General features: G+C 33.2%; 1 protein-coding gene across 3 annotated transcripts in view; it reads left to right on the top strand.

The window, feature by feature from the left end:
* LOC148615461 (serine-protein kinase ATM-like) overlaps window positions 1-26,434 on the top strand; it is a 74,099-nt gene that overhangs the window by 37,420 nt on the left and 10,245 nt on the right. For 2 of the 3 annotated variants that reach the window (XM_088590357.1, XM_088590359.1), the window contains 27 exons: window positions 754-868; window positions 1,308-1,548; window positions 2,200-2,347; window positions 2,688-2,873; window positions 3,776-3,944; window positions 4,377-4,467; window positions 5,466-5,600; window positions 6,632-6,838; window positions 7,210-7,455; window positions 10,591-10,692; window positions 11,288-11,407; window positions 11,683-11,896; window positions 12,724-12,882; window positions 13,246-13,368; window positions 13,604-13,806; window positions 15,174-15,384; window positions 15,951-16,064; window positions 17,936-18,088; window positions 18,685-18,829; window positions 19,889-19,971; window positions 20,980-21,120; window positions 22,167-22,283; window positions 22,638-22,802; window positions 23,754-23,967; window positions 25,322-25,408; window positions 25,672-25,786; window positions 26,091-26,299. In XM_088590357.1, the coding sequence (XP_088446483.1) occupies window positions 754-868; window positions 1,308-1,548; window positions 2,200-2,347; window positions 2,688-2,873; window positions 3,776-3,944; window positions 4,377-4,467; window positions 5,466-5,600; window positions 6,632-6,838; window positions 7,210-7,455; window positions 10,591-10,692; window positions 11,288-11,407; window positions 11,683-11,896; window positions 12,724-12,882; window positions 13,246-13,368; window positions 13,604-13,806; window positions 15,174-15,384; window positions 15,951-16,064; window positions 17,936-18,088; window positions 18,685-18,829; window positions 19,889-19,971; window positions 20,980-21,120; window positions 22,167-22,283; window positions 22,638-22,802; window positions 23,754-23,967; window positions 25,322-25,408; window positions 25,672-25,786; window positions 26,091-26,299 (4,213 nt within the window). The remainder of the gene's footprint in view (window positions 1-753; window positions 869-1,307; window positions 1,549-2,199; window positions 2,348-2,687; window positions 2,874-3,775; window positions 3,945-4,376; window positions 4,468-5,465; window positions 5,601-6,631; window positions 6,839-7,209; window positions 7,456-10,590; window positions 10,693-11,287; window positions 11,408-11,682; window positions 11,897-12,723; window positions 12,883-13,245; window positions 13,369-13,603; window positions 13,807-15,173; window positions 15,385-15,950; window positions 16,065-17,935; window positions 18,089-18,684; window positions 18,830-19,888; window positions 19,972-20,979; window positions 21,121-22,166; window positions 22,284-22,637; window positions 22,803-23,753; window positions 23,968-25,321; window positions 25,409-25,671; window positions 25,787-26,090; window positions 26,300-26,434) is intronic. The other variant, XM_088590358.1, reaches the window with a different exon arrangement.

Consider the following 26,434-nt stretch of genomic DNA (forward strand, 5'->3'; position numbering starts at 1 on the left):
AAATTTGGCACTTAATTATTCCAATTCTGTGATTGATTTCCTTTTATCCTTTAACAAAAGTGTGTTATATGGACATTTTTGAGAGGAAGATGCATTTTAACTTTCTTCTAGTGCGTTTTTACATTAAAGTTCCAATTTTGACCTTGAGGAGCATTTGAAGCATTTCCATATTTACTTTGTTACATTTTGCTGACCAAAATAAAAAAATGGACCTTAAGAGCACCCCAATCATACCATATTTAAATCCACCCAAGCATGAAGTTTTATATTGACCAAGGGAGTACATTCTACACTTCAAAGATGTTAATGATCCATTAATGAAGTGATTTTTTTTGGCATGGATCGGATAGTACAGATAGGTACTACCTTGTAAATTAAATAACGGGATGCTGTAACAGTTTGGAATTCGGTATTGACAGGATTTGGTTTAGACAGGTGATCTTACTAGAAGTTTAAATAGGAAATTATATGGGACTTTGGTTAAGCCTGAAATTTGGTTTTATTAGAGTTTGGTTACCTGAAATTTTGTTTGGTCTGGGTTTGGTTATCTGGAATTTGGTTTGATCTGGGTTTGGTTACCTGGAATTTGGTTTGGTCAGGGTTTGATTACCTGAAATTTGGTTTGGACCGTTTTCTCTGTATATCAGTTCTGAAATAAAACCATTAGGTGTAGAAAAACAGCATAGTGTGTTCGATTGGGCAAGTTGAGACATTCTAAACTGATAAATAATAAAAAGCTTCTATGTTTTCTAGGACATATGCCATTTCCTATCATCAAGTTCAATTCAGAAGGAAGGGTTACATCATCTATCACAACAACTTCATCTGAACAAACAACAACTGGTTACTATAACATCTCATGATTCAGGTATTTAGATATTTTTTTTGTCATTGTAAGTTCAATAATTACTATTTCATTTATATCATTTTACACTTGATTTTTTGCTAAGAAGACCCCATTTCAATCATGTTGTTAACAGTAAGATATTGTCATTACTATTCTATCACTTTATCACAATTAATGAAAATATTACAATTTGTTAATACAGATGTACTGGAAAAAATGCAGTAGGATCTTTCTGGCCAATGTCCTTGCTTTTAGGAATGTTTTTTTTTTAATTTATAACTTATTTGCAGAGGATTTTTTTATGAGTAAGTACATGTTATTGCAATGAGGGTTGTCAAAATAAATTAGCTTTCATATATCACTGGTTCATATTGCAAGTATTTAAATATTTTGAGCATTATAAAAGTTACTAGACTTTCTCAATGTTAAAGTATTTTATTATTTTTACTGTATATTACAGAAGGTAACGATATAATTAGCCAGTTGATCTGTAAGTTACTACAGATGTACCAGGATACAAGTGATGATGTCACTATTGAGATCTGTAAATGTCTTGGAGAGATAGGAGCTGTAGACTTAGAGAGGACGACTGTTACTGGAGTAGACCACATTGTAGAAACCATCGCTTCAGAGTTCAGTGGTAGTCAGCAGAATTACTGTCAAATATTCCACATGCTCAATCAGTATCTTGTTGAGGAGAAGTAAGGAGTCACTTCTTTATTTTCATTTTTTGACTCCTTTCAGGTTATGGTGATTTTTATACCCCCAAGCAACAAAGTGGGTGGTATATTGGAATTTCTTTGTCCATCTGTCCAAATTTTATTGCAACTATCTCTGCTCCCTATGGATGTGTTGATTTCAAATTTGGTGTGTGGCTTCATATAGATTGGGCATATGTTAAAAGTGACTTCAGTTGCTCTCCAGTATCATCTTCATAAAAGAGTGGGGGTATGCTTAGCATGACAACACATGCAACCTCATGTTTAAACTTTGTTGTCTGTGTTGACAAGATTTACTTGAGTATTTTTCTAGTAGTAGTTACATTATTATTTAACTTTGTAGGTTTCGGCTTAATGATATATTTTTTTTTATAAAATGAGAAAAATGCAATAATTATTGTTATTGAAACAAATGGATGGGCAAGGTGATCACAAAGAAGCTTTCTCAAATTGTGTATAGCTTAATGATAAATATTTACAGAATGTATACACTTATGGCCAAAAGTATGAAATCTAATAATATTTAAGAGTATTTTTGAAAAGTGGTTACATTGTTAACCAATTAATTAGTTTAATTTAAAGGATTTGAACATTTCAGGATCTAAACGTATAAAAATGTTCTTTTATTGATAGTATGTCAGTAGTAGAGGCTGCTTCTGATGTTCTGAAGACATTACTGAGTACCAAGACTGGCTATACATTTGCAACACACTACAGGGATAAGATGGGTGATAAAGAGTTTTTATTTCAGTATTTACATCCATTCAGACCCAGGAAGAAGGTTAGACATGTTACTGAATTTTTTTTTATTTATACTGTATTAATTATATTTATTACTGGGAGAATGTATACTGACACATTAAGAAGAATTTCTTTGTTTTAAAAAATAACTACAAATCCCTTGGAAAGGTAATAGGAATGGAACCGGGAAGAGTGAATATATCCAAATTTGTATTTCATTCAACTTAATGCCTAATTTATTTCATACATCAATGTTTAATGATCTAGTGTGATAACAGTGTTTTTATCATTTCTACTTTAAGTGTGAATTCTGTGTACCTAGTGTTTATTTTTTTTTTATTTAATTTGTTGTAATATACCACTGCTTTTAACTACTTCAGTTACAGGAAGTTAAACCTGAGTCCCTGTCTGTGGAGGAGTTCCAGCAGATTGTTGATGTGGAGACATTGTGGACCCCAGATAACAGTCGCCACGATGACTGGATTAATAATATCACATGTATTCTGATAAATGCTGGAGTTCAGGATGAAATTCTCAGTCAACTTCAACCAATTTGTATGATTAAGGTACTCAGACTTACACGTGTATTTATAACCCCCTAAGTTTTATGACTTTATTTATATTTTGACAGTGTAGTTTCAGCAGGTAGGGCAGGGGTTTTACATTTAAGAGTTTTGCTCACAGTTTTCTATACACCCTGCAAACTAAGTTTGAGGGGGGGTTATAGGAATCACCTTGTCTGTATGTCTGTCTGTCTTTCCATCAGTCCATCCATATTCCTTGTAACTGCTCAAGGAATTTTGATGAAATTTTACAGAAAGATTGAGAATCATATGTAACGCAACTTTTCCTAAACAGCTCTAGGGATTTGATGAAATTTTATATTAAGGTTGGGTATCATATGTAGATGTGCATGAAGGAATATAAATACTGTTGGGGGAATTCAAAGGGAGATAATCCAATTTAAAGGTTGTACATGTTAAAACCTCTTACGCCCAACTCCTCCGAAACAGCTGAAGGGATTTTGATGAAATGTTATAGGAAAGTTGGGTATCATGTGTAGATGTACATGATGGAATATAAATACTGTTGGTGGACTTAAAAGGGAGATAATCCAAATTTTATGTTGTACATGTTAAAACCTCTTAAACCCAACTCCTCCTAAACAGCTAAAGGGATTTTGATGAAATGTTATAGGAAAGTTGGGTATCATATGTAGGTGTGCATGATGGAATATAAATACTGTTGGTGGAGTTCATAGGGAGATAATCCAAATTAAAGGTTTTACATGATAAAACCTTGTAAGGACAACTCCTCCTATACTGCTCAAGGGATTTTGATGAAATGTAATAGGAAGGTTGGGTAGCATTATCCTAGTGTAAAATAGGTTACTTACGTTTAACCCATTTTGATGATAGTAGAAGTCCTCCCTTAGGTGCTTTATAAGGATTATCTTTTATATTTCCAGACTAAGTTCAGTGAAATGATTCTACCATTACTTATACATGACCTGTTATTACAAGATCAGCCAATTCATAGAGAGGTACTTTCTAGTCACTTCAGAAGGTTCTTTTCTAGTCATATAGAGGATGATTGTATCTCAAGGTCAAATTCAGCTATGTCTATAACCTCTAAAAGTAAGATTTTTATAAAATTTAATAATAATTTGAAAACAAAAACATTAAGCAAAGAGTTAATGTAGCAAACAAGTATTCATTTTAAAGAAATAATTATAGCTTCTGGGTGAATACAAGGATATATAGCATGGTCTATTTCTCTATTACTATTTAATAGTACATGTATAAAGTTAAATTTAGTTCTTTTTATTGGGATTTTAATCCAAGTATTTACAATGATATTACAAATACAATAACATAATAACTGACAGTCTTCTGTGTTTTATTACTATATAATATTATGATGACAATTTTGTTTGCTGTGATACATTGTAGATTTATCATTCTTTCATTAGCTTATTTCATTGTATTACAAATTTTGTTCTATTGAAATCATTTTTAATCTTTAAATCACAACATGATGTGTTTTAAGTGATGGTGTATCCATTATAGATTCTAACAATATCACTAGAGATAAGGACTCCATAAGAACTATGTTGAATGTTGTACAGTATCTCAGGCAGCAGGACAAGCCAAGAGAAGGGTAGAAATATTACTTATAATTAAATAGATTGATTAACAAAATTATGACCATGTGTGCTGAAGAACACCTGGATTTAAAGAGGTGTGGTAGCTGCTCCGTATGCAAGTTAAATATTAATGCATTCTTGAAAAGACTAATTATTATTTGGTTACTCCTGATAATAAACTGATTATCCATTTGTAATATAGATTTTCTCAATAATTTCTGTTTTCAACATAAGTTTGAAATTAAAATTTTGTGGTTGGTGGATTGAAGTACGTGGAGTGACATTTTTGCCTCAGAAAATCTGTGAGTGAAACTATCAAGCTTATTTCACAGTGTGATTTATTGAAAGTTTTTTCATGTGGAACATGTAATAAATCACTGATATCTATTTATGATAATATACATTAACTAATATCCTATATCTTATTGAGTATTTAATATAGATCACCATATTGGTGAATTGGTCATTAATACAGAAAACACATTATCTACTAGTCTTTATACAGGATTTTAAGATCTCTGTGTTAACATTTTGCTTACCATTTAATATAGACTTTTATCAATTGCAAAGGATTTTTCATCTTATACTCACTTTAAAATTCCAATTGTGATGAAAAAGATGAATTAACTTATGATCAACACAGTGCCATCTTAATGACATCTCTTTAAGGGAGCCACCTCCATGGTATCAAAGTAGCATGCTTGCTTGGAGTATGAGAGGTCGTTGGTTTGATCCTTGGCCACAACCTAAGACTTTAAAATTGGTAGTCACTGCTTCTTTGCCAAGCACACTGGTTAGTTCAGAGTCAGAATAATGTGTCCAAGTGGGATGGCATGCCAACTTGTGGGCTGTTGCTTCTGTGAGCTAGTACAATTGAAATCGAGCTAAGCATGTTGAAATAGTACAAAACAGGGTCTGTCTGATTTGTCAATCATTCTCATCCTGAAATGCATGAAATATCTGACAAAGGACTTGAAACAATAATCAGTAAGACTATTCCTTGTTCCTGTAGAAGAAGAGTAATGACAGCCTGGGATAACAACTTCTGGTTGGATTTAGATTTTCTCCACCTGTCAAAAGCTGCCCTGTATTGCTCTGCTCACTTCTCGGCTATTCTGTTTGCTGAAATCTGGTGTGACATTCAGAGGTTAGTATCTTAATATACTGAAACTTGATGAAGATGTATGTATCTTTATACCGTGTGTCTTATTTTCGATATGACCAGGGTAAAATAAAAACCGCTGACACATGAAGTATCCTTTCTCTTTGGGTCTTTGTCTAAATAAAATTAATTTCAAAAGGCCAATTACAGGTTCTGATTGTTAACTAAGCAATGCATTATGACACCTTTATTAGGAATCATTTTGTATAATGAAAGATTTGCTGGTATTTAATCGGTCAGCCAGCTTGGGTGTGGGTCATAAAATTAATTAGAAGATAGCATGTGGCACCACCGATATCAGTTCATGAAGGATATCTTTCCTACTAGAATATTGTCTAGCATTAGGCATATTCATGATATATGTTAATATTGTATGTTTTCAGTCCCTATCAGCTTTCAACCATTATTTGAAATATTATCTGTCCAATTATCTGTGCATAAAACTTTGCAAACCTGCATCTGTTAAATTGATTTGAACATCTTTCTTATCTTTGTTCATATCTCTTCTGTTTAAAATCAAGGTCATGAGTTTGTCCAAGATAGTATTTAGGTCGGTGACAGCCGGTAGGGGACTATGTATTGTTACTCTCAGAATGCTTGTTATTCCTTATTTTTTATTCAACTGAATGAAGTCAATAGATCACAATACCTATTAATTCAAATGTTCTTTGCAGTGCCCCAAAAGACACCATTTATTTTTACACATGTCATGGTTCATTGATTGTCAGTATGAAGCTGGAAATCTTATTTTAAGTTAGGATTTTTAAATATACCGTGAATTTTTTCCAATGCTTTGTTAAAACAAGAAATTTAAACACAGCCAAAATTAAACTGGCTATTTTCCCAGTCAAACCAAGAAAAAACATATGTGAGAATTTGTCAATATACATGGTCAATGCACAGGCAGTGTTGTTGAATTCATGTGAAATTAACGTGAAATTCATTGAAGCAATTTTGCCTGTACAATATTCCTTAATGAAAGTTTTGTTTTGTTTTTTTTTTCATTTGTGTTGCAGACAGGCTCAGGACTATACAGGAGACTCCCAGAAAGGAACTGGTTTCTCACAGGGATTCAGTCAGGCCACAGTGATTGACTCTCTTGGATTAAACTCTTCAGCTAACATCAATGTACAGGATTTATTGTTAGAGGCATACCAACAGATAGGAGACCCTGATGGACTGTATGGGTGTGGGGCTGGTAGATTAGCCAAAACTTCATCAAGGTAAGTCTATCAATATATATATATATGGCTGCGAACAGAAAGGAGACTCTGATGGACTGTATGGGTATGGGGTTGGTAGACTGGCCAAAACTTCATCAAGGTAAGTTTGTAAAATTTTGATTTCACATGATGCCTTGTTACCGTTATATCCCTCACTTGTTTTAATTGTTTTCTATTTATTTTTTCATGTGGTAAGACTGTAAACAGCCAAAGATCATCTGTTAAAGACTTCAGATTTGAACCTTTGTAAGAATTCATTTTGAATGATTCGGAGTATAACTGTATGTACTGACTGTATACTATTGTTTCTACTTCAGTTTATTGGAATAAGGTATATAAATAGATTACAGCTTATGATGAATGTATTCCAGAGTGAAGTCTTATGAACATGAAAACAAGTGGGAAAAAGCTGTTATAACCTACGACATTGAGATGTGTCAGACCTCTTCCTCCTCTTCAACTCAGTATGACCTGTTACAGGCCTTACACAACCTAGGGTCCAGACATGTACTGGAGAGATACCTACAGACCATGACTGGGTCCACAGACCATGTGAGGGACCTACAATTCCAGTCAGCTTGGAAAACAGGACAGTGGAATCTAGAGGCAAACAATAGGTATTTTGTCTGCAGTACATAATGTTTTCCTTCCATTTATATATCATGGTATTTTTTGAATACAAATATAAAACCAAATATATTAATTAGTAGATTCTCATCCCCTCCCACCCCTAAAATATTGACAAAAATTAAAAGTATATGGCAGGAATTTCAAAATCAGGATTTTTTTCTCATCTGCTTATAGTATTGAGATACTATTACACACAAATCTCTCATAGCTATGGATTTAGACTTTAGCTATTCTTCAAATAACTACAGTTAGACTAGCAAAAATCTGGCAAGAAATAAAAAATAAAATCCTCCAACCCACCCCATATTGTTTAGTGATGTTGGATGAGAATCAACCCACCCCATATTGTTTAGTGATGTTGGATGAGAATCTACCCACCCCATATTGTTTAGTGATGTTGGATGAGAATCAACCCACCCCATATTGTTTAGTGATGTTGGATGAGAATCTACCATTTAAACTTACTTGGCCTGAGTTAACTGTTTATTTGAATAATAAACAAGTAAAGAGTAGATACATTTTAAAGTTAGAAATGGAACTAAATGCAAATAAGATACCAATAAAACATGACAGAAAGAAGAAAGGGGGGCTCAAAGTTTTGGCTTTTTTGGGGTTTGTCTTTAATAAATAGCACCAAACAAAAGGAGAGACACAAATTGTCAATCCAGACAAAAATATCATTATTCATATTTTTGTCAATATTGTCTATTACAAAATTATTTACTATCATTTTCACAATCCTGGTATATTTGTTCTGTCACAAGAACATGCTACATTCACACCAAGCTGCTTTAAATATATTTTTACAAGGAATTACATTTTTATACAACTGCAAAAAAGTGGTTATGTTCTGTTACAGTGCTGTCGTTGTAGTTACTGTTGTCATCATCTTCATTATTTTTTCCATTTCCCAGTGATAATTTTAAGTTGTAAGAAACCAAATGTCATGAAATTTTGATATAATGTTACTTGCTGCTAAAGGAAGCTTGCTATCTAAAATGGGTCACTGGCCCCTACCTTTCTGCAAAGTAAGTGTCCAAAAGAGGAAGAATGGGATTTTATTTAAAATGAATGTTGCTTATAATATCTCCATCAATTTTGACAATTTTTGTTTTAATTTGTTTCTTTTCAAATTCTATGTTAAGATATTTTGACAGATTTACAATACCACTCAGTCTATAGAGGACTAAAATTGGGCCACACCCTATAAATAAACTTTTATGTTTTTATTCCAATTCTGATTTTTTTTTAAATTGGATTCCTTATAAAATCCCTGCCTGTAGTTTTTTTTCAATCAGATTTCTTGTATCTATTATGGTATGTGAGTTATAAGGGGCCAAAGGTCCACACCCCAAAATAAACTTTTTATGATCAGATTTTGAAATTTTTGTCATTGGATTCCTTCTGGAAGTCCATACCTGCATTTTTCATCCAGAATTGGAATATTTCTAAGGAACCAAATGCATCACTTTTTGGAAGACTGTATATTTAAATTTTTTCATCTGATTAAAAAAAATGGAAATTGTTCCTCTTTACAAGGTGTTTAAGTATAAAAAGCAAGCAAGTTTATTCAGTCATTGACTGAGATACAAAATGATTCATGAAAACAACCAGAAAGCAGAACTTTTAACTATTGAACTTCAAAATATTGTGCTTTTAAGTATCCAAACCATAATACACTGTAATTCCCTATGTTTTATATTGTGTCAACACTTACCCTAAGAGTTTAACTGGCTGCATTTTTATCATGCTGTGCTTGGCAAAGCATTTTATTGAATGTACCAACAATTTAATAAAAAAAAAATTGACAGAGGTTTTTATAGATAGACATATATTTTATATAAGTCTTACCTCTCATATACATATATACAATAAAATATAGTACACAACTTAAAAGTAATAACATTACTACCATTCAAGAGCCACCTTTAAAAGAGTTACGAGAGACTATAATATATACATAACAAATTGAAATATTTCACTGTTTATATAAAACATCTTTTCTATGAATAAAAATATCATTGCAGATTTTGGCAGTGTAAAAACATATATCTTCATTCCTGAATAAAAACAAAATTTTGTCATCCTCTGACATAGTCATAAAATTATCATTAAAGGAGAGACGTGACACAAAAAAATATATCTTTTAAATTTTGGGTTTATTTGATTTATTTCATGTAGTATATGTAATCAAAACGTCCCTTGGAGTCACTTACATTGTTCAATAGAAAATAAATTGGCGATTACCCAAGCCATACGGATTTTAATTAGCCATGTGATCATTTGACCGTGTTACGTCATTGGTTCTCAATTCATAGATCTTCTGGACTTTTTGCATGATTTCTACAACTGAGAGTGAAAATATTGAAAGTTTTGGTTTGCCAGCGAATATATATCTACAGTTGTAGCAATTTAAACCACTTTGAGAAGAAAATGATAAACAATGACAGAAATATTTAAGTACTACATGTATGAAGACTAAGTCCACAGAGAGACTTCATCACTTCTTTTTGAAGATTACATAGAAATATATCATTATGTTCTGTCATGTTTGATTGAGCATTTTACTTAAAGTAAATTAAATTCACATTCTAAGATTTAAACTTTTCGATTTCACCCCTTTTTGCAGCATGTTACTCCTGACAAGTGCACCAGTACACTGCAAGTACAGCTATAGGATTATATGAACATTTTTTCATTGGTTTTTGATAATTTTATTAGAGAACACATGAAAGGGTTTTGTGCTGAAGCTTTCTCGTGTTCTAAATCTTTTTTGCTAAAATTAAATATTTTAACTGACCTAAAAAAATAATGTTCCTACCTGAAAAAGCTCCCTTAAACTCACCTAGGGTCACCTATTATAAATTATGTATTGTGTCATATTTTCCATGTAAATTGTTTTATTTCAAAATCTTAAGACAAAAGAAATGCAAATATATTTTAATTATTGAAGTCATACACCTGCTTTGACAACTGTGTCACAAGGTGCCGAACCAGTTCTTTGTCTTGTTATTACAACATCTGTTAGACCATAAAAATACCTTTTCATTTATTCTGCTATTACACCTTTTTGTATATCTTGATCATGTTCTTAGAATACCATTGTTTTATATTATTGCCAGAGTGGAAAACACAGTTGGCTTTAACGAAGCTGTATACAAAGCATTGGTAGCCATGAAGGATGGACACAGTCAGATGGTTGTGAGAGCTGCTAATACAGCTAGGTATAAATCTATAAAGGTTGTGGAAATTTGATTTTGATGATTTTATAGCTCAAATAAGATTATTGCTACAGGTAGTTTTTTCCATTTATTATAAGTCCCAGCAAAACTTCCACAAAGCAGTAGACATATAGTGATCATGCTGTCTGTTCACCCATTACCAATCCACAACTCCTCTGAAACCACTGAATGGACTTTGATGAAACAAATTCTTTATCACATAATGCCATTGTGCACTTTCTATTTTGTGTTTCTATCTGAATTCCATTTGGGTTTCCTGTTTCAAGACCTGGACTTTGTGATTGGTTGACAAAGGGGGGACAATGTTCTAATCTGCAACTTCTGTAAGCTTTCTGAATGGATTTAGATGAAACTTTCACAAATTATTTTTCACATGATGCATCGCCTATTTTGTTTTTTCTACTGAATGATGGGTATCCTATATTGGTTTCTTGGAAGGGTAGTAAGGGGTATCACCAATTCAGCTTTGCTCACAGTTTTTATAATTGATGAATATTTTACTTGAAAAGGATTTACATGAAAAATTGACCAACTTCAAGTATGGATTGGTATATCTGTTTTACATTATTATTTTCAGGCTATTGACGATAAACAGGTTATCAGCAGGGAGAATGGAGAGTGCTCGTTGTTTGTACCCTGTATTGGCTGACTTACAGTGTATTTCCCAGATTGATGATATTCTACAATACAATATCTTGTAAGTTATTATTACTTATTGTTTGTACCTTTTGTCAGAATTATCTTGATTCTAAATTGAATCCTGTTTGAGGACTTTACCATTTTCCAAAGTAAATCTCAGTTGCCACTGGACAAATTGGCTTTAAATGTGGTATGATGGCTTTATCAAGATGAGATATACACTGTAAGTAAATTTTAATTGCCGGACAAGTTAGAGTATGTCTTGCACAACAACACTTGCAACTTCATGATTTTAATATTCAGTATCTTGTTAGCAACTAATTGACACTTCAGGAAGAAGGAGGGATATGATGAACTGACCACCAGATGGCGTTCAGATGATAGTCTGATGGACACAGAATTCATATATGTAGAACCAACATTGAATATACGATGCTCTATATTGAGGATGTTACAGCTCACACACAATGATCCAAGTCTGTCTGTCTGTTACCAACATCAGCTGCTCAAACTTGCAGAACTTGCCAGAGAATGTGGTAGACATCAGGTAATGGAGTGATAAATTGAATTCTTTTTGACTGCAAAAGGGAAGACTAAGGTTTTGCTTTTTAGCTCATCTGTTCCAATGCTCTTTACGTATAAGCTGTCACACTATATCTAAAAGCAATTTTGGCATGACAGTGGTTGTGTCCTTATTGGTGTACTGTGGTTCTCAACCCCGCATGGGAAGAATTTTGGATTGATATGAAGAGGGCATAACTTTTTGTAGGTTTAAACTGGTCTGGGGCAGGCATGTCAGTTTACTACTATAGTGCTTCATTTGTGCACTTGTGTAATGTTTAATCAGTTACTTTATTTATGTTTTAACTTCAACCTTTTTGAACTGATTTTTAGCTATGTTAAGTTGTGTAATATTATTTCCACAGTGGTTAGTTTTAAAAGGGGGAGGGTTGCGATAACCCCACCACATTTTTGTTGCCTGTCAGGAATTTCCGGCGTCTCTTTGTTTCATTTTCACGTACAGTTTACTTAAGTCTTTATATGAAGCCAATGGATACCAAACTTGACAGAAAGAATAATAGAGACAATTTTTAAACAGGATAAAATTTTTGTTCTGCTTGAATGGACTATACTTAAACTATGGTCATTTTATCTACTTCTTGGATCACAGGATGATGTACAATGAACTAGTGATATGAAAAATTTGCCATTCATTTGGTTGTTGTGTGATTGTGAATCATTTTCTATAAAACCTCATTAGTTGAAAGCGAAGTTGTGACCAATCTAACGTTGTTCTCCCGAAACTATTGGTAACATCGTAGACAGACAATGGCTAGAATTTCTGCCATGACAGATGTTTTTGTCTGTTTCCAGATAGCAGAAAGAGCTGTATTTAATTTGAAGGAAACAGAGAGTAATGATATAAAGCTTCAGATTCCAAAATTGATAGAAGAGGCCAAGTTATATTGGGCAAGGAGTGAAGAAAATACAGCAAAACACCTGATGAAAAATCTTATTACCAAGCTTGATAAAGTTGGTGTTAATTCCTTACCTTAAACCAAACACTTATTTCACTTTTCATTTTCAACTTCAAAACATTCATAAAATAAGAATAAGTCTGGAAAAAAACTAAGTATGAATTTGAGGCTGGCAGTTGACTAAAGGGTGCTTTTCTTATGATGATTCTTTCAAAATCATACAGAATTATAACATTTATAATCATGGTTACTGGTATATTGTAGTGATGTTACCTTTTTTCCATTTGTTCCATTGACATTTTTCATTTGCATCTAACTTTGGTGTATATATTCATGAACTCATGTCACTCTAGGATTCAACATGACATTTTGATAAATGAATTCAGAGTATTTTTTTATTTTTCTGATTACCTTACAGCTACAGGATGATAGTATAGATGCAGCCATGTTTTATCCTCGTGTACTCAGTATCTATGGTAACTGGTTAGCTGAGACCAGATCTGAGAATCCTAATGTTATTATGGAGGATTATCTAGAAAAGGTAGATTGTCTTGTCTTTATTATTATCAGGTAACTTAGTAATATGGAGGATTATCTAGAAAAGGTAGATTGTCTTCATTATTATTTGGTAATGCCTAACTTAATAATATGGAGGATTATCTAGAAAAGGTAGATTGTCAAGTCTTTATTATTAGGTAATGCCTAATGTCATTTGATGATTGATGTTTAACATACAGTATTTTTTTTTAATTAAACTCATCCATATTTGTTTGTAGACAGTAGGCTTGCTAGAGACTTTACATGAACAGGGAGATATTGCTCTGGATGCTTACCTCTCCTTAGCTCGTTATGCTGACAGTCAATACCAGAATGTTGTTAATTACATGAAGTCTAACACATACGAAGCCAAACAGAATTTGATGAGGGATGCACAAGCCGAAGTAGAATCTCTAAGAGAAATTGTTGATCCTAATAAAGAGTAAGGTTTTGTGGGTTTTTTAATTGTAATTTTGTATTTAAAATCTGTAAATTAATTAGTAAAAAAAAAGCATAGGTTTATCTCGGCCTAGTTTATTTCCATACTGATATTAACATAATAAATATAGTTGCTAGTATTTGTTCACAAAATAATGTATATAGATCTTAAAATATGTCTTTCTATCAACATGAAATGTGATAATATTTCAAAGAACAATATTTGACAAATATATATGTTTGTTCTTTGTCTACTAGTAAATACGATGTGAGAATAAAAATAAGGAGTCTTCCCTAAAGTCAGCCATTGATACTTTTTCTGGAAATTGGTTGTTACTAATATTTAAAACTATGCAGCCATTTATTGACACTTTTGATGTTATACATTTCATTTTAATTTATTTTCAGAAATATTAATTCAGTAAAATTTCATATAACTTCATCATTGTAAGATTATTCTTATATTTAATTGTTTTGATGAATGTCAATGGCCTTTAGCCAATTTTTGTAGGGAACAAATTTTTCTCAATTTTTATTGGTAGTATTGAACCACAAAATCAAGTATCCAATGAACAATGACCTCCCTGCATGAATGTTAATTCAGATCAACTTAGGTGTTAAAATTTGTTATTGTTCAAGTGACATGGAGATGGAAGCCAGCGGTTGACATCCTGGTACCCCATTTGTGTGTTTATTAACCCTGAAAAGCCTTGGACTTTTGTCAGTGTTAACAATAAATGAATCCAAAGAGTGAAGTTTCGTATTTTCTACCTTTTCCCTCTTTCCGTCCATATCGGTTGTTGTAAAAATGACGTTCGGTGAACTCAGGGTTTCAACACTTTCCATTTACCATAGAAGTAGCAGTGGCATCTGAAATTATATTTTCATAAGATTTTTGAATTATTGAAACTTTTTACATTGTAATCTGGAAGATGACAACAGGAATCTTGATTCCCCAATAGATGTCACGTATAAAACAGGAATTTTAATTCCCCAATGGATGTCACATATCAAACAGGAATTTTAATTCCTCAGTGGATGTCACATATCACACAGGAATTTTAATTTCCCAATAGATGTTATGTATAAAACTTCATTCATTATGAGAATTACATTTGTATGAAGAAATGTCTTTAAAAGTCTCTTGTTAGACTCATGCATCGGTGAGGGCTTACAAATGTTTGGTTTTAAATCATGATCAAAATTAGATTTGCTTTATTGATCATTTTACCAGAATCAGAAACATATTCATTGTTTTTATCGACTCACAAAAAAGTATCAAATAAAATGTCTTTTCCTTTAACAGCAAAAATTGATACCCATGGAGTCAATGGAAATTACAGTATATGTTTCTATGTTTGTCTATTTCAGTCGCTACTACAAAATCGTTTCTAAGCAGTGCAATATAGACAAAGCAGAAATAGAGGCAATGAATAAAGATAAAACCAGATTTCTACAGAAAGCTGTGGAGAACTACCTGAAATGTTTGAAGTATGGAGATAAACATGACCTGAGGATCTTCAGGATGGTGTCTCTCTGGTTCAGTAATGGGTCTGTAGAAACTATCAACTCACTAATAGAGGTAAATTTTGAGTTTAAAGAGAATTAAAGAGAAGCTGTAAGGTATGACTTTGGAGTATTTGGTTGCTTATACAAGATTTAAAGGATAGTACCAATATGAATTTGCTCATACTTATGTCTAATTAAATTATCATTATCAAATGAAAGATGTATATTTGAGATGTAATCAAAGGAAGATACATCTTTAAGGAATGTCTGCTACATTTTTTCTGTCTGTAAAGAAATAACCTCAATCATGTGGTGCACACTAAATAAATTGCGTAGCACATTATTTTCAAGTGTGCTCCACAGGAATTGTGGTTATTTCAAATAATTTCTATGATTTAAGGATCAAAATTTAATCATTCAAAAAGTTGGATGATGTCACACCGTGTTGCTATTTATTAATAAACAAGATGTAACAACATGGAGTGTTTTTGTACTTAGTTTGATAGTTAATATAGTAATAATAGAGTAAACTCATCCAAAGTAAATAATTCTTTTTACAACAAAAATGATAATAATTCACAAATCTAGAAAGTGAAGATATGAGTGGAACATCATATTTTTAACTTTGTTCTCTGACAGAAAAGTGTATTGATGTTGAAGTCGTACAAGTTTTTACCACTGATGTATCAGTTGGCTGCTAGGATGGATACTCAAACAGATCACGGACAAAACTTCCAAGCTATTCTCAATAAGGTGATGTTTAATTCTATTATAGATACAGAATAATGACAGTTTTGAAGTTGAGACAGAAAATATCACATTTAGCCTGATAGGGTGAGATATGATATAGTGTCAAGCTTTTCAAAACTGATGTTATTCTGTTTATCGACAATGTCACAGTTGATTTGACATAGCATTTTTAACTGACTTAGTCAAAAGGCCATGTGAGCTATTACCATCACTCTGTCCTGTTTATGTTTTCAAACACCATCTCCTCTGACACTACTGAAAAGAATGTAATCAAACTTTGCATGAATATTCCTTAGGGTATTTTTAACAATCCTTGTGTAAGGATTTTTTATCTAGCAAAAAACATGTCCACCATTACTAAAAATAGACCATGAGAGGTCAAATTGCAGAATTTTGGAAATAACTCAATAACATTTGTGTATAGCTAAATTCCAATATTGGTAAAATTGTTCAGCAATTGATGGGATGGACCTTTGCCAAAATTTTCAGGAAGATCTGTTGACGAATGAATGAGTTATTGGTCTTGAAATGAATTTTTTTTCTCCAAATTTTACCTATCCAACTTTGAAAATCTTCTCTGAAACTGTTAGATGGATTGAAACAAAACTTAGCTTGAATGGTTTTTTAGAACATCTTTTACAATCTGTGTGTGGCAGTCATTACTATAAATAGACCATAGTGGTCAAATTGCAGAATTTTACACTTAAGTCAAAAGGAGTTGGGTTTATCTAAAATCTGGCAGGGAGTTAAATTGTTCAGCATGGTTTGATGGACCCATGCAAAAATTTTCTGGAAGTCTTGTTGACAGATAAATGAGTTATGGGTCCTGAAATTGACTTTTTTACCAAATTTTACATTTCCAACTTCAAAAATCTTTTCTGAAACAACTGGATGGAATGAAACAAATCTTAGCATAAATGTTTGGTAGAACATCTTTAACAAACTATGCATGGTGATTTTTGGTTTGTGAAAAACATGGCCACCTGATTATTTAAAATAGACCATCAGGGTCAAATTGCAGAGTTGATTTTGCAAACTCACAGTTGGGTTTGGCTGAATACTGTCTGCAGTAAAATTGTTCAGCATGATGAGTTGGACCTATGCATAAATTTTCAGAAAGATCCATTGACGGATGAATGAGTTATGGGCCTAAAATGGATTTTTTTCCAGAATTTTTATATTTCCAACTTCAAAAATCTTCTCCTAAACTACTTCATGGATTGTTACAAAACTTGGCATGAATGTACCTAACAGTATCCTAAAAAAATGTTTTTGTGGGGATTTTTGATCTGGTAAAAACCAGGGCCAATGGTACTAAAAAATAGACCATAGGGGTCAAAGAAGATTTTTTAAAATAACTCTTAAACAAAGAGGTTGAGCTTAACTCTGACAGGGTAAAATTGATCAGCATGATGAGACCTACCTATGCCGAATTTTCATACAAGTCTTTTGACCAATTTAGTGTTCTTTCCCTTGAAAAGTAAAAAATTGACTATGAGAGATTTATTTTTTAACTCCATAGAAAACTAAGATGCTCTCTTTTGATTAAATGATTCTTGTGACAATAGTACAGTTAGGGCAAGAGTCCAGTTTTAGAAAGCTAAAAAAGACTATTTTTGACTAGGTGAGCAGTTCAGGCTCTCTAGAGCCGCTAGTTATTAAAATATTGTCACAGCAGCAGCCTGAGATAAACAAATTCAGTTAGTAAGAATAATGAAAGGATGATAAAATTGCTAATGAAAAGATTTGATGTCCATACCAGGATGGAATATATTTTTTTGTGCAACCATATATTTTTTCAGTCCCTTAGGCTTAAGTTGTATGAAATGTTTTGAATGCTGTTTTGATTTTTAGAAATGTATTATCTAATTTAGATTATAGAAAGGTCAGCCCTGGACCACCCTCACCATACATTGTTATGTGTACTGGCTTTGGCTCATGCTAAGAAGGACTCAGATATCCTCAATACTGCCTCTAAATCAAACAGAAGAAGTAAACTATCTAAGTCTGACCCTAACAAAGATGAGGTAATAGTTATCAATGTATTTTGTACAACTACTTTCATATGTAGAGCAGTAAAGTATTGCTATATTTCATACCTATATACACATGTATTATCTTAGAATCTTTTAAGAGAAGGATTTTAAAGTTTTGTATACAGCATTATTGGTTATTCCACTGTAGTTTTATTTAAATTTGATCTACAGGAGTGAAATTTTATTGTCATTAATGCTATAATAAGGATGTCTTATCAACACATTTATTCTTGCTAGATTAATGAGTAAAGGGAAATGGAATTAAGCATTTTGTAGATAGTTAAAGCAGAAAACAAACTTTCTTTAATCTATTTTCTTTGATATCCTCAAATTCTAACTGAAAATTACCAAAAAAAAACCAAAAAAAAAACCAGGGTGACTTTAATTCCATGATACTTTGCTTACCGACAATTTCACCATAAACTTTCTTGAAATACTTTTTCAATATACATGTATGTTCACAGTTGAAGCTAAGAATTATAGCTTTTATTGTAAAAATTTATTGAAGAAGTTGTAAATATCGGTTTTATGGTGACACTGTAAGTATACAATTTATAAACCAAACCATATTTTGTATTATTTATCAGGGTCGAGTAGAAGCAGCCAAGTTAATGATAGCCAGATTAAAAAACAAAACTCCCGTAGCTACCATTGTAGAGAACCTTGAAAAGCTGTGTACAGCTTATATACAACTGGCTAATTATAATGTGGACCTGTATAAAAAGGAAACCAGTAAGATACTTAATCAATTATTTTCATATATCTAAAGGACCAGACTTCATAAGTAAAAATCATAGACTAAAGTAAAGAAGAAAAAGTATTTGTTTATTTATTGTTACAGTCCATTTTTTTTACCTTACATTAAAGGGGCATGGTTATCAAACTAATTTAACCCCACCACAGACATGTCAACACTCAGAAGATACCCCACCACAGACATGTCCACACTTGGGAGATACCCCAACACAGGCATGTCCACACTCAGGAGATACCCCACCACAGACATGTCCACACTCAGGAGATACCCCACCACAGACATGTCCACACTTAGGAGATACCCCACCACAGACATGTCCACACTCAGGAGATAACCCACCACAGACATGTCCACACTCAGGAGATAACCCACCACAGACATGTCCACACTCAGAGATACCCCACCACAGACATGTCCACACTCAGGAGATAACCCACCACAGACATGTCCACACTCAGGAGATATTAGTCATTAATGTGTCTTTGTCATTATTATTTGACTTTTTAGTTTATTTTAAAGAAGTGTCATCATTCTATTATTATGGATTTTATTACTTTAGTTGTCAGGGACTTTTAATGCTTACTTAAAGGTGTGTTTACACTTATTGAAGACCTTTTGGTGATCTCTGAAAGTATTTACTATTTTGATAAAGGTTATATGATGGTGTATTTGTTGCATTTCTCCATATCTGTTTATTTTTCTTTTCTTTTATCTTATTATGTAATGTACAGCAGGCAGGTGCTGCCAAAACTTGTTCATTCTGTAACTTAAAGAGATTTTGATGGAACCTTTTCAAATTCAGATATGTTGTTTCCATAAGCATTGGAAGGTCTGTATTGATTTTCATAAATTTTACAATAATTCTGGTTTTTTTTATTATGATTTTTTATAGCAGTAAATTTGACATAAATATGTTGTAAATTATTCTGTTTTTGTGAAGGACTTATCTCATTGTATTTTAAAGTGATTTACAACAGCAATAAATTAATGATGGCCTAGAAGTTTGATTCTACAGAAATAACACAATGTTTCAGGGCCAATACAGCTCCAGAACAGTCTGTTAATTACCAAAATAAAGGACTTCCACAATGTGGCCATCCCTACTGTAGAGGTCAAGGTAGGTTTTGGTAACAGGATAAAAGATGTTGCCATCCCTACTGTAGAGGTTAAGGTAAGTTGAGGTACCAAGATGAAGGACCTCCAGAATGTTGCCATCCCTACTGTAGAGGTTAAGGTAGGTTTTGATAACAGGATAAAAGACCTCCACAATGTTGCCATCCCTACTGTAGAGGTTAAGGTAAGTTGAGGTACCAAGATGAAGGACCTCCAGAATGTTGCCATCCCTACTGTAGAGGTTAAGGTAAGTTGAGGTACCAAAATGGGGAACCTCCACAATGTGGCCATCCCTACTGTAGAGGTTAAAGTAGAGTTTTGGTACCAAGATGAAGGACCTCCACAATGTGGCCATCCCTACTGTAGAGGTTAAGGTAAGTTGAGGTACAAAGATGAAGGACCACCAGAATATTGCCATCCCTACTGTAGGGGTTAATGTAAGTTGAGGTACCAAGATGAAAGACCTCCAGAATGTTGCCATCCCTACTGTAGAGGTTAAGGTAAGTTGAGGTACCAAGATGAGGAACCTCCACAATGTTGCCATCCCTACTGTAGAGGTTAAAGAGAGTTTTGGTACCAAGATGAAGGACCTCCACAATGTGGCCATCCCTACTGTAGAGGTTAAGGTAAGTTGAGGTACCAAGATGAAGGACCTCCACAATGTGAAAATTCATACTGTAGATATTAAGCCCTTTTTACAGTTGTAAAGGGAAGTTTTATTACTGCTGCTCTTCAGTTGACTATAATTGATCAGCACTCTGTTTTTAAAGAGTTTTGATATTTAACACCTAAAGTTCATATGATCTTATAACAAGGTATCTATTGTTGTTTATAATCTTCAGAAACTTCTTGCCATATTTTAATCAAAGTTAGTAGTAATGATAAATGGAAGGTCTTCACGGACTGATCCCTTTTTCACGATTTTTAATGTACTTCAATTATGAACTGTTCTTTGTCAATAGCACCTCATTATTATCAGAAAAGAAGACTTACAGAATAAATTCCATTTCAGGTGGATCCAACATGTAAATACAAAGATATTATTTCACTTAAAGGATTCCAGCCAACTTTCAAACTAGCTGGTGGTATTAATTTACCTAAGATAATTGGTTGTATCGGATCTGATGGTAAAGTCAGGAGACAGCTGGTCAAAGTAAGGAAGATATTTACCTAAGATAATTGGTTGTATCGGGTTTGATGGTAAAGTCAGTTTACAGCTGGCCAAAGTAGGGAAGGAATTTACCTAAGATAATTGGTTGTATCGGGTCTTATGGTTAAGTCTGGAGACAGCTTGTCAAAGTAAGGAAGATATTCATGTTTTTATTGACCCAGTTAGTTAACCTCAGAGGTGTCGAGTCTTGAGTATGGCAATGGGGATATTTGCTGTAGTGTTATTTTTACATATACAGATGCTCATACAAGAACTTAATTATAATATCAAAATCATGTGGACTTACTGGTAATGTCTGTGGTAGCTGTTTTTCAGCTTATGAAAGATTGTCACTAGTGTATATATTATAGCATGGAAAAATCAGTACTGAAAAAGTTCATGATTACAGTATGCCATGTTGGGACCACTTGGACATATGAAATCAAAAGCTGTAGTCCACTTTGGACAATATTTGGATGCACATTTCTTTTTCTTTCGCTTTTCATCAGGTCTTTACATGACACCTTCTTTCATTCAAGAACATAATGTAAGTGACGGAGAAATAACCAAAAATGAACTAGCCTGAATGATAGTTGTGGACATGTTCATGTGTTACAAAACCAGTAGGAACATACAGTGTGTATTGAATAAATCACAAATTCTACCACATTATTCCTCTCCAAACATTTGTGATGAAATATGGTATCACCACTGTCTGTCTGTCTACAATGCCTTGGTAATCCTTTTAGAATCAACATTTTATAGCACACATTATCCTTATGTAATCTACAACCCTAACAATTGCCAATTTCACAGGTATAAGGTCTTGGTCACAGTTAATGGGTAGGAATACCACTTCAATTTGTCCTTTTTGTTAAGCATGAGTAAATTTTATTTGTCACATTAACTATACTAATAGTACAGTAAGGTTTGGGTCATATTTGGACAAAATAGATGAGTGTGTTAATTTTGTGTCTGTTGTTTCATTGTTTACCAGGAAGCATAAGATGTGACTATTTATTTAAAATTTTACATGATTTATATTGAAGGGTAGAGATGACCTTCGACAGGATGCTGTCATGCAGCAAGTATTTGGTATGGTCAACAATCTACTACAGAAAACCTCTGAAACAAGAAAAAGGAAACTACATGTCAGACAGTACAAGGTGAGGTGATTGAGGATTTAGCTGCTGTGGTACATACTCTCTGAATTTATCAAACAGTGTAAATTGTAATTCTCTTAAATCCAACCCTTCACCATAAAATACAAAATATGGCACCCACAAAAATTATGGCAGTTTATATTTCTTTAAACACATCTTTTTTTTTTAAATGGACATGAAAGATAAAATTTAAACCAAAAAAAAAAAAATAAAAAATAAAAAAATCATAGATTCTGATATAGGTACAGGACTACCAAATCGTGGTGTCGGTCTATCACAACAAGAAGATAGGACGCTGGTGTCTTTCACAATGAAGAGAGTCAAATACCTAATGGTCTCATACCTTTCCTGTCTTAGGTTGTACCCTTGTCACAGATGAGTGGTTTACTGGAGTGGTGTGAGGGAACAATGCCTATAGGTGAATATCTTGTGGCCAACATCATGGGGGATGAGAGTCCAGGTGCTCATTGTAGATATAGGCCTGATGATTACACAGCACTGGAAAGTAGGAGACATATGGCTGTAAGTTATGGTACATTTGGGATAAAGTCATGCTACCATCTCTCTTTACATCCATGTGAACATCTTATATTCAACATTTACATTAATGTTTTTTGTCCACTTAAAGACGAGGGGGATTTTTGGTCCTCTACATGTCTGAATTTGATAACATGGTTCTACTCATGTAGTAAAATAATGATACCAATCATGTAATGTAAAGAACTTGATGGAGTACAATTTATGTCAGATTTTATTCTTGTCGTGTGATCACAGTTACATGTATCATACAGTTAGAAACTACAAAGTTAAAGAAAAAAAAGTGGGGTTAAAAAAGTTACGGCAGCCCTACCAAAAAAAAAGAAAAACTTCTTGAATTACTTCGTACAAGCATAAATTCTTACGAATATCATAAATCCATGTTAGTGGAGCACTTGTATGTCATATTAAAAGTGTAATTTCCTTCCTGGTCTTACCACAGAATATTGACCCAATCACGCCGTACAGACAATTTATATGTAAAGGCAATGTAACTTCAGTGTTCATACTTATTGTTTAGTGAATTAACAACAATCACATTATTAAGAAACAATATGTAATTTGTGGAACAAACATTAATCTCTATTTGATTTTCTTGACTATAGGTCAAGGGTCCCAGTGATGTGTTCTGTGACACCCTTGTTAACAATCATCATTTAACTTTCAAACAGATCAAATTTTTGTAGAAAATATTTCATAGTCAAAGGTGATGGTCATGTGGTCAGTTATTTAGATTAACAGGAGATGCCAGTCTTTTAATTACTTCTGTTATTGATGGGATAAATATGACAGAGAGCTTGAAACATAGTTTTGTTTCCTGAGTAATATTTTTATCTTGCACAGAATCTGCGAATCTATCATCTTGTCTGTTTCATAATCACAACATTAGAGCATAATGTCACATTATCCATTCAACTTGTGTACTTTATATTTAAGGGAGTTCATCAGAGTACAGACCCTATTGTGTACTTTATATTTAAGGGAGTTCATCAGAGTACAGACCCTATTAAGAAGTACAAAGTTTTCCTTGCCATATGTAAAAAGTTTCAACCTGTGTTTAGACATTTCTTCATGGAGAAGTTCAGAGACCCTGCATTTTGGTTTGAAGCCAGACTGGCATACACTAAAAGTGTAGCTACTAACTCAATAGGTACATGTATAATCAAACATGTTTGTAAAACACATTTGTGTATTATATTGAAAAGTATAACAACACTGTAGGGAACATAAAGGCTTGATTATCATTCAAAGATAAAGCAACTGTTCTTGTAGGGTTGCTTTGTTAGAATCTATTGTATTTTGGTGTGTAAAGTTAACATGTGTATTACAGTAAAAGCAAGATGTATTGACCTTCAAAAATCTGTGTAAAAAAGTTTTCATCACAAGTGTGAAAGAGTTGTACACAGTAGATGTGTTTTATAAACATTTACTTCACTTTTTCTTTTCGGAATGGGGAAAGGCATTTGATGACGGGAAATAAGTCGATGCAATGGGGGATGGAACAATGGGAATGGGGTTATAGGGAATAAGGTAATGGGACAATGGGGTACGGGCAAGTGGGAAGTTTATCCCATACAGGGACTGTATTGCCCTTAAAAGATAAAAAATGACATTTTTTGTACAGTTTTCAGCCAATATTTTGAGAACTATAATAGATGGAAAGAAATTTTCAGTTCCTGAAATGATCAATATGGTAAGTCCTCCCAAAGTCTTCTCGAGTCAAAATTTTTGGACAACTCCTTGTTAAATTTATTGCCCTTGAAAGACAAAATTATACCAGTTGAGCAATTCAGGCTCCTGGGAGCCTTTTGTCTTAATTAAGATTTGTTAATTGTTAGTTTTGTGTATTTCTTTCAGAATGAAACAAAGTTTGTTTTTGTCAGTTATGTGTTTTAGATGTGTCTGATACCAAATTTTGGTCGATTTTTTGGGTGGGGTAGGGTACATTTTTATCAGTGCACCACAAAACCCTAAGTGTTACCACAACTTTCTTGGTATCATTGTGAAGCTGAGACATTGGGTTACATAATTATACATAATCATGTTAAGTTTGTTCACACAGGCTGTCCCAGGAAGGCTTAGACGCTCAAACAATTGAGTCACAAAAATATTGGCTTTTTGACCCAGTGGGGTACAAATATAGGCATATACTGAATAAGAATCCCAAATTATTCTTTGATGACAAATTTTTCGTTAACGGGAGGTATAAAGGTACTTAAAAATCACCATGAAGTAAATGAGTGGAGAGGGTGCACGTTGGACCCTCCCAGCCCATGGACTAGTTCATTGCTGATTTACTTCCTGTTTACTACACAATTTAGTAATTTTTTAGTTATTTAAGTATGCTTTTCTTCTGCTTCATGATTTGTTCTAGTTGATAGATGTTATAGATTTATTTTTGATAATAGTAAACATCTAATTCTTTAATATTTGAATGTGATTGAGTGGGTTATTCTTAGAATGATGTAGCATACAATTTCACATTTTCTAATTGTGTGTTTCAGTTGGCTATATACTTGGTTTAGGTGACAGACATGTACAGAATATACTGGTAGATTGTAACACAGCAGAACTTGTACATATAGATCTAGGTAATATATTACAAAGCAAATGGTTTTTGACAGAAATTTATAGTTAAGGTACTTTTCATAAGTGTTGGCTGGTGTTAGTAAAGGGAGATAATTCAGGAACACTTAAATGGATTAAGATGAAAATTATTATAATGAATAAGTGTTGTTATGTTGTAATGTTTGTGGGAGGTAATTAACAGATGTTGACAAATGTAATAAAGTGAAGCATGAACCTCGGGTTTTGTAAATTTGCTGACACTTATTTAGGTTGGTGTGTTTTATAGGTGTGGCCTTTGAGCAGGGAAAGATATTGCCAACCCCTGAAACAGTACCATTCAGACTGACTCGAGACATTGTGGATGGTATGGGAGTATCTGGTGTTGAAGGAGTTTTTAGAAGGTAAGAATCTGTTTACAATCAGTAGAACCATACTCACTTTCACAATTCATAGGATGAGAGGAGTTTTAAGAAGGTAGATACATGTGATGGAATTTATAAGAACACTTTGGATTAGGATAAATATATATATGCTGCTGTGCTCTTTAAGAGCTGCTACCATACGTATTTGAAAGTTATTGTTGAGCCTGAGTTTTGAAATAAATAATATATTGACTGTAATAGATAAATAATGAAAGACTGCTTTGATTTAATATGAGTTAGAACCTTGAATTGGGAATATCTACTGTAACTGTAATTATTGTAGATGTTGTGAGAAGACAATGGAAGTAATGCACCATAACCAGGAGGCCTTGATGACTATATTGGAGGTATTACTGTACGATCCTCTGTATGCCTGGAGTATGTCACCAGCTAAAGCTTTCGCTCTCCAACAGCGTAGAGATAGAGACCCTGACGCTTCAGAACTTAATACAACCAAAGATGTCCTTGACTTTGCTGAAACTAGTGAACCTGGTATGTGATTCATTGTCATATACTGCTAAATTCCAGGATTGGGACAGTGCTCTTTCCCTAAACTTCCCAAGTTCATGTAAACTCCAGGATTGAGACAGTGCTCTTTCCCTAAACTCACCGAGTTTATGTAAACTC

Source organism: Perna viridis, chromosome 6 (assembly GCF_037379345.1).
Source record: "Perna viridis isolate PV_CMFRI_1.1 ecotype Kerala chromosome 6, ASM3737934v1, whole genome shotgun sequence".
NCBI lineage: Eukaryota > Metazoa > Mollusca > Bivalvia > Mytilida > Mytilidae > Perna > Perna viridis.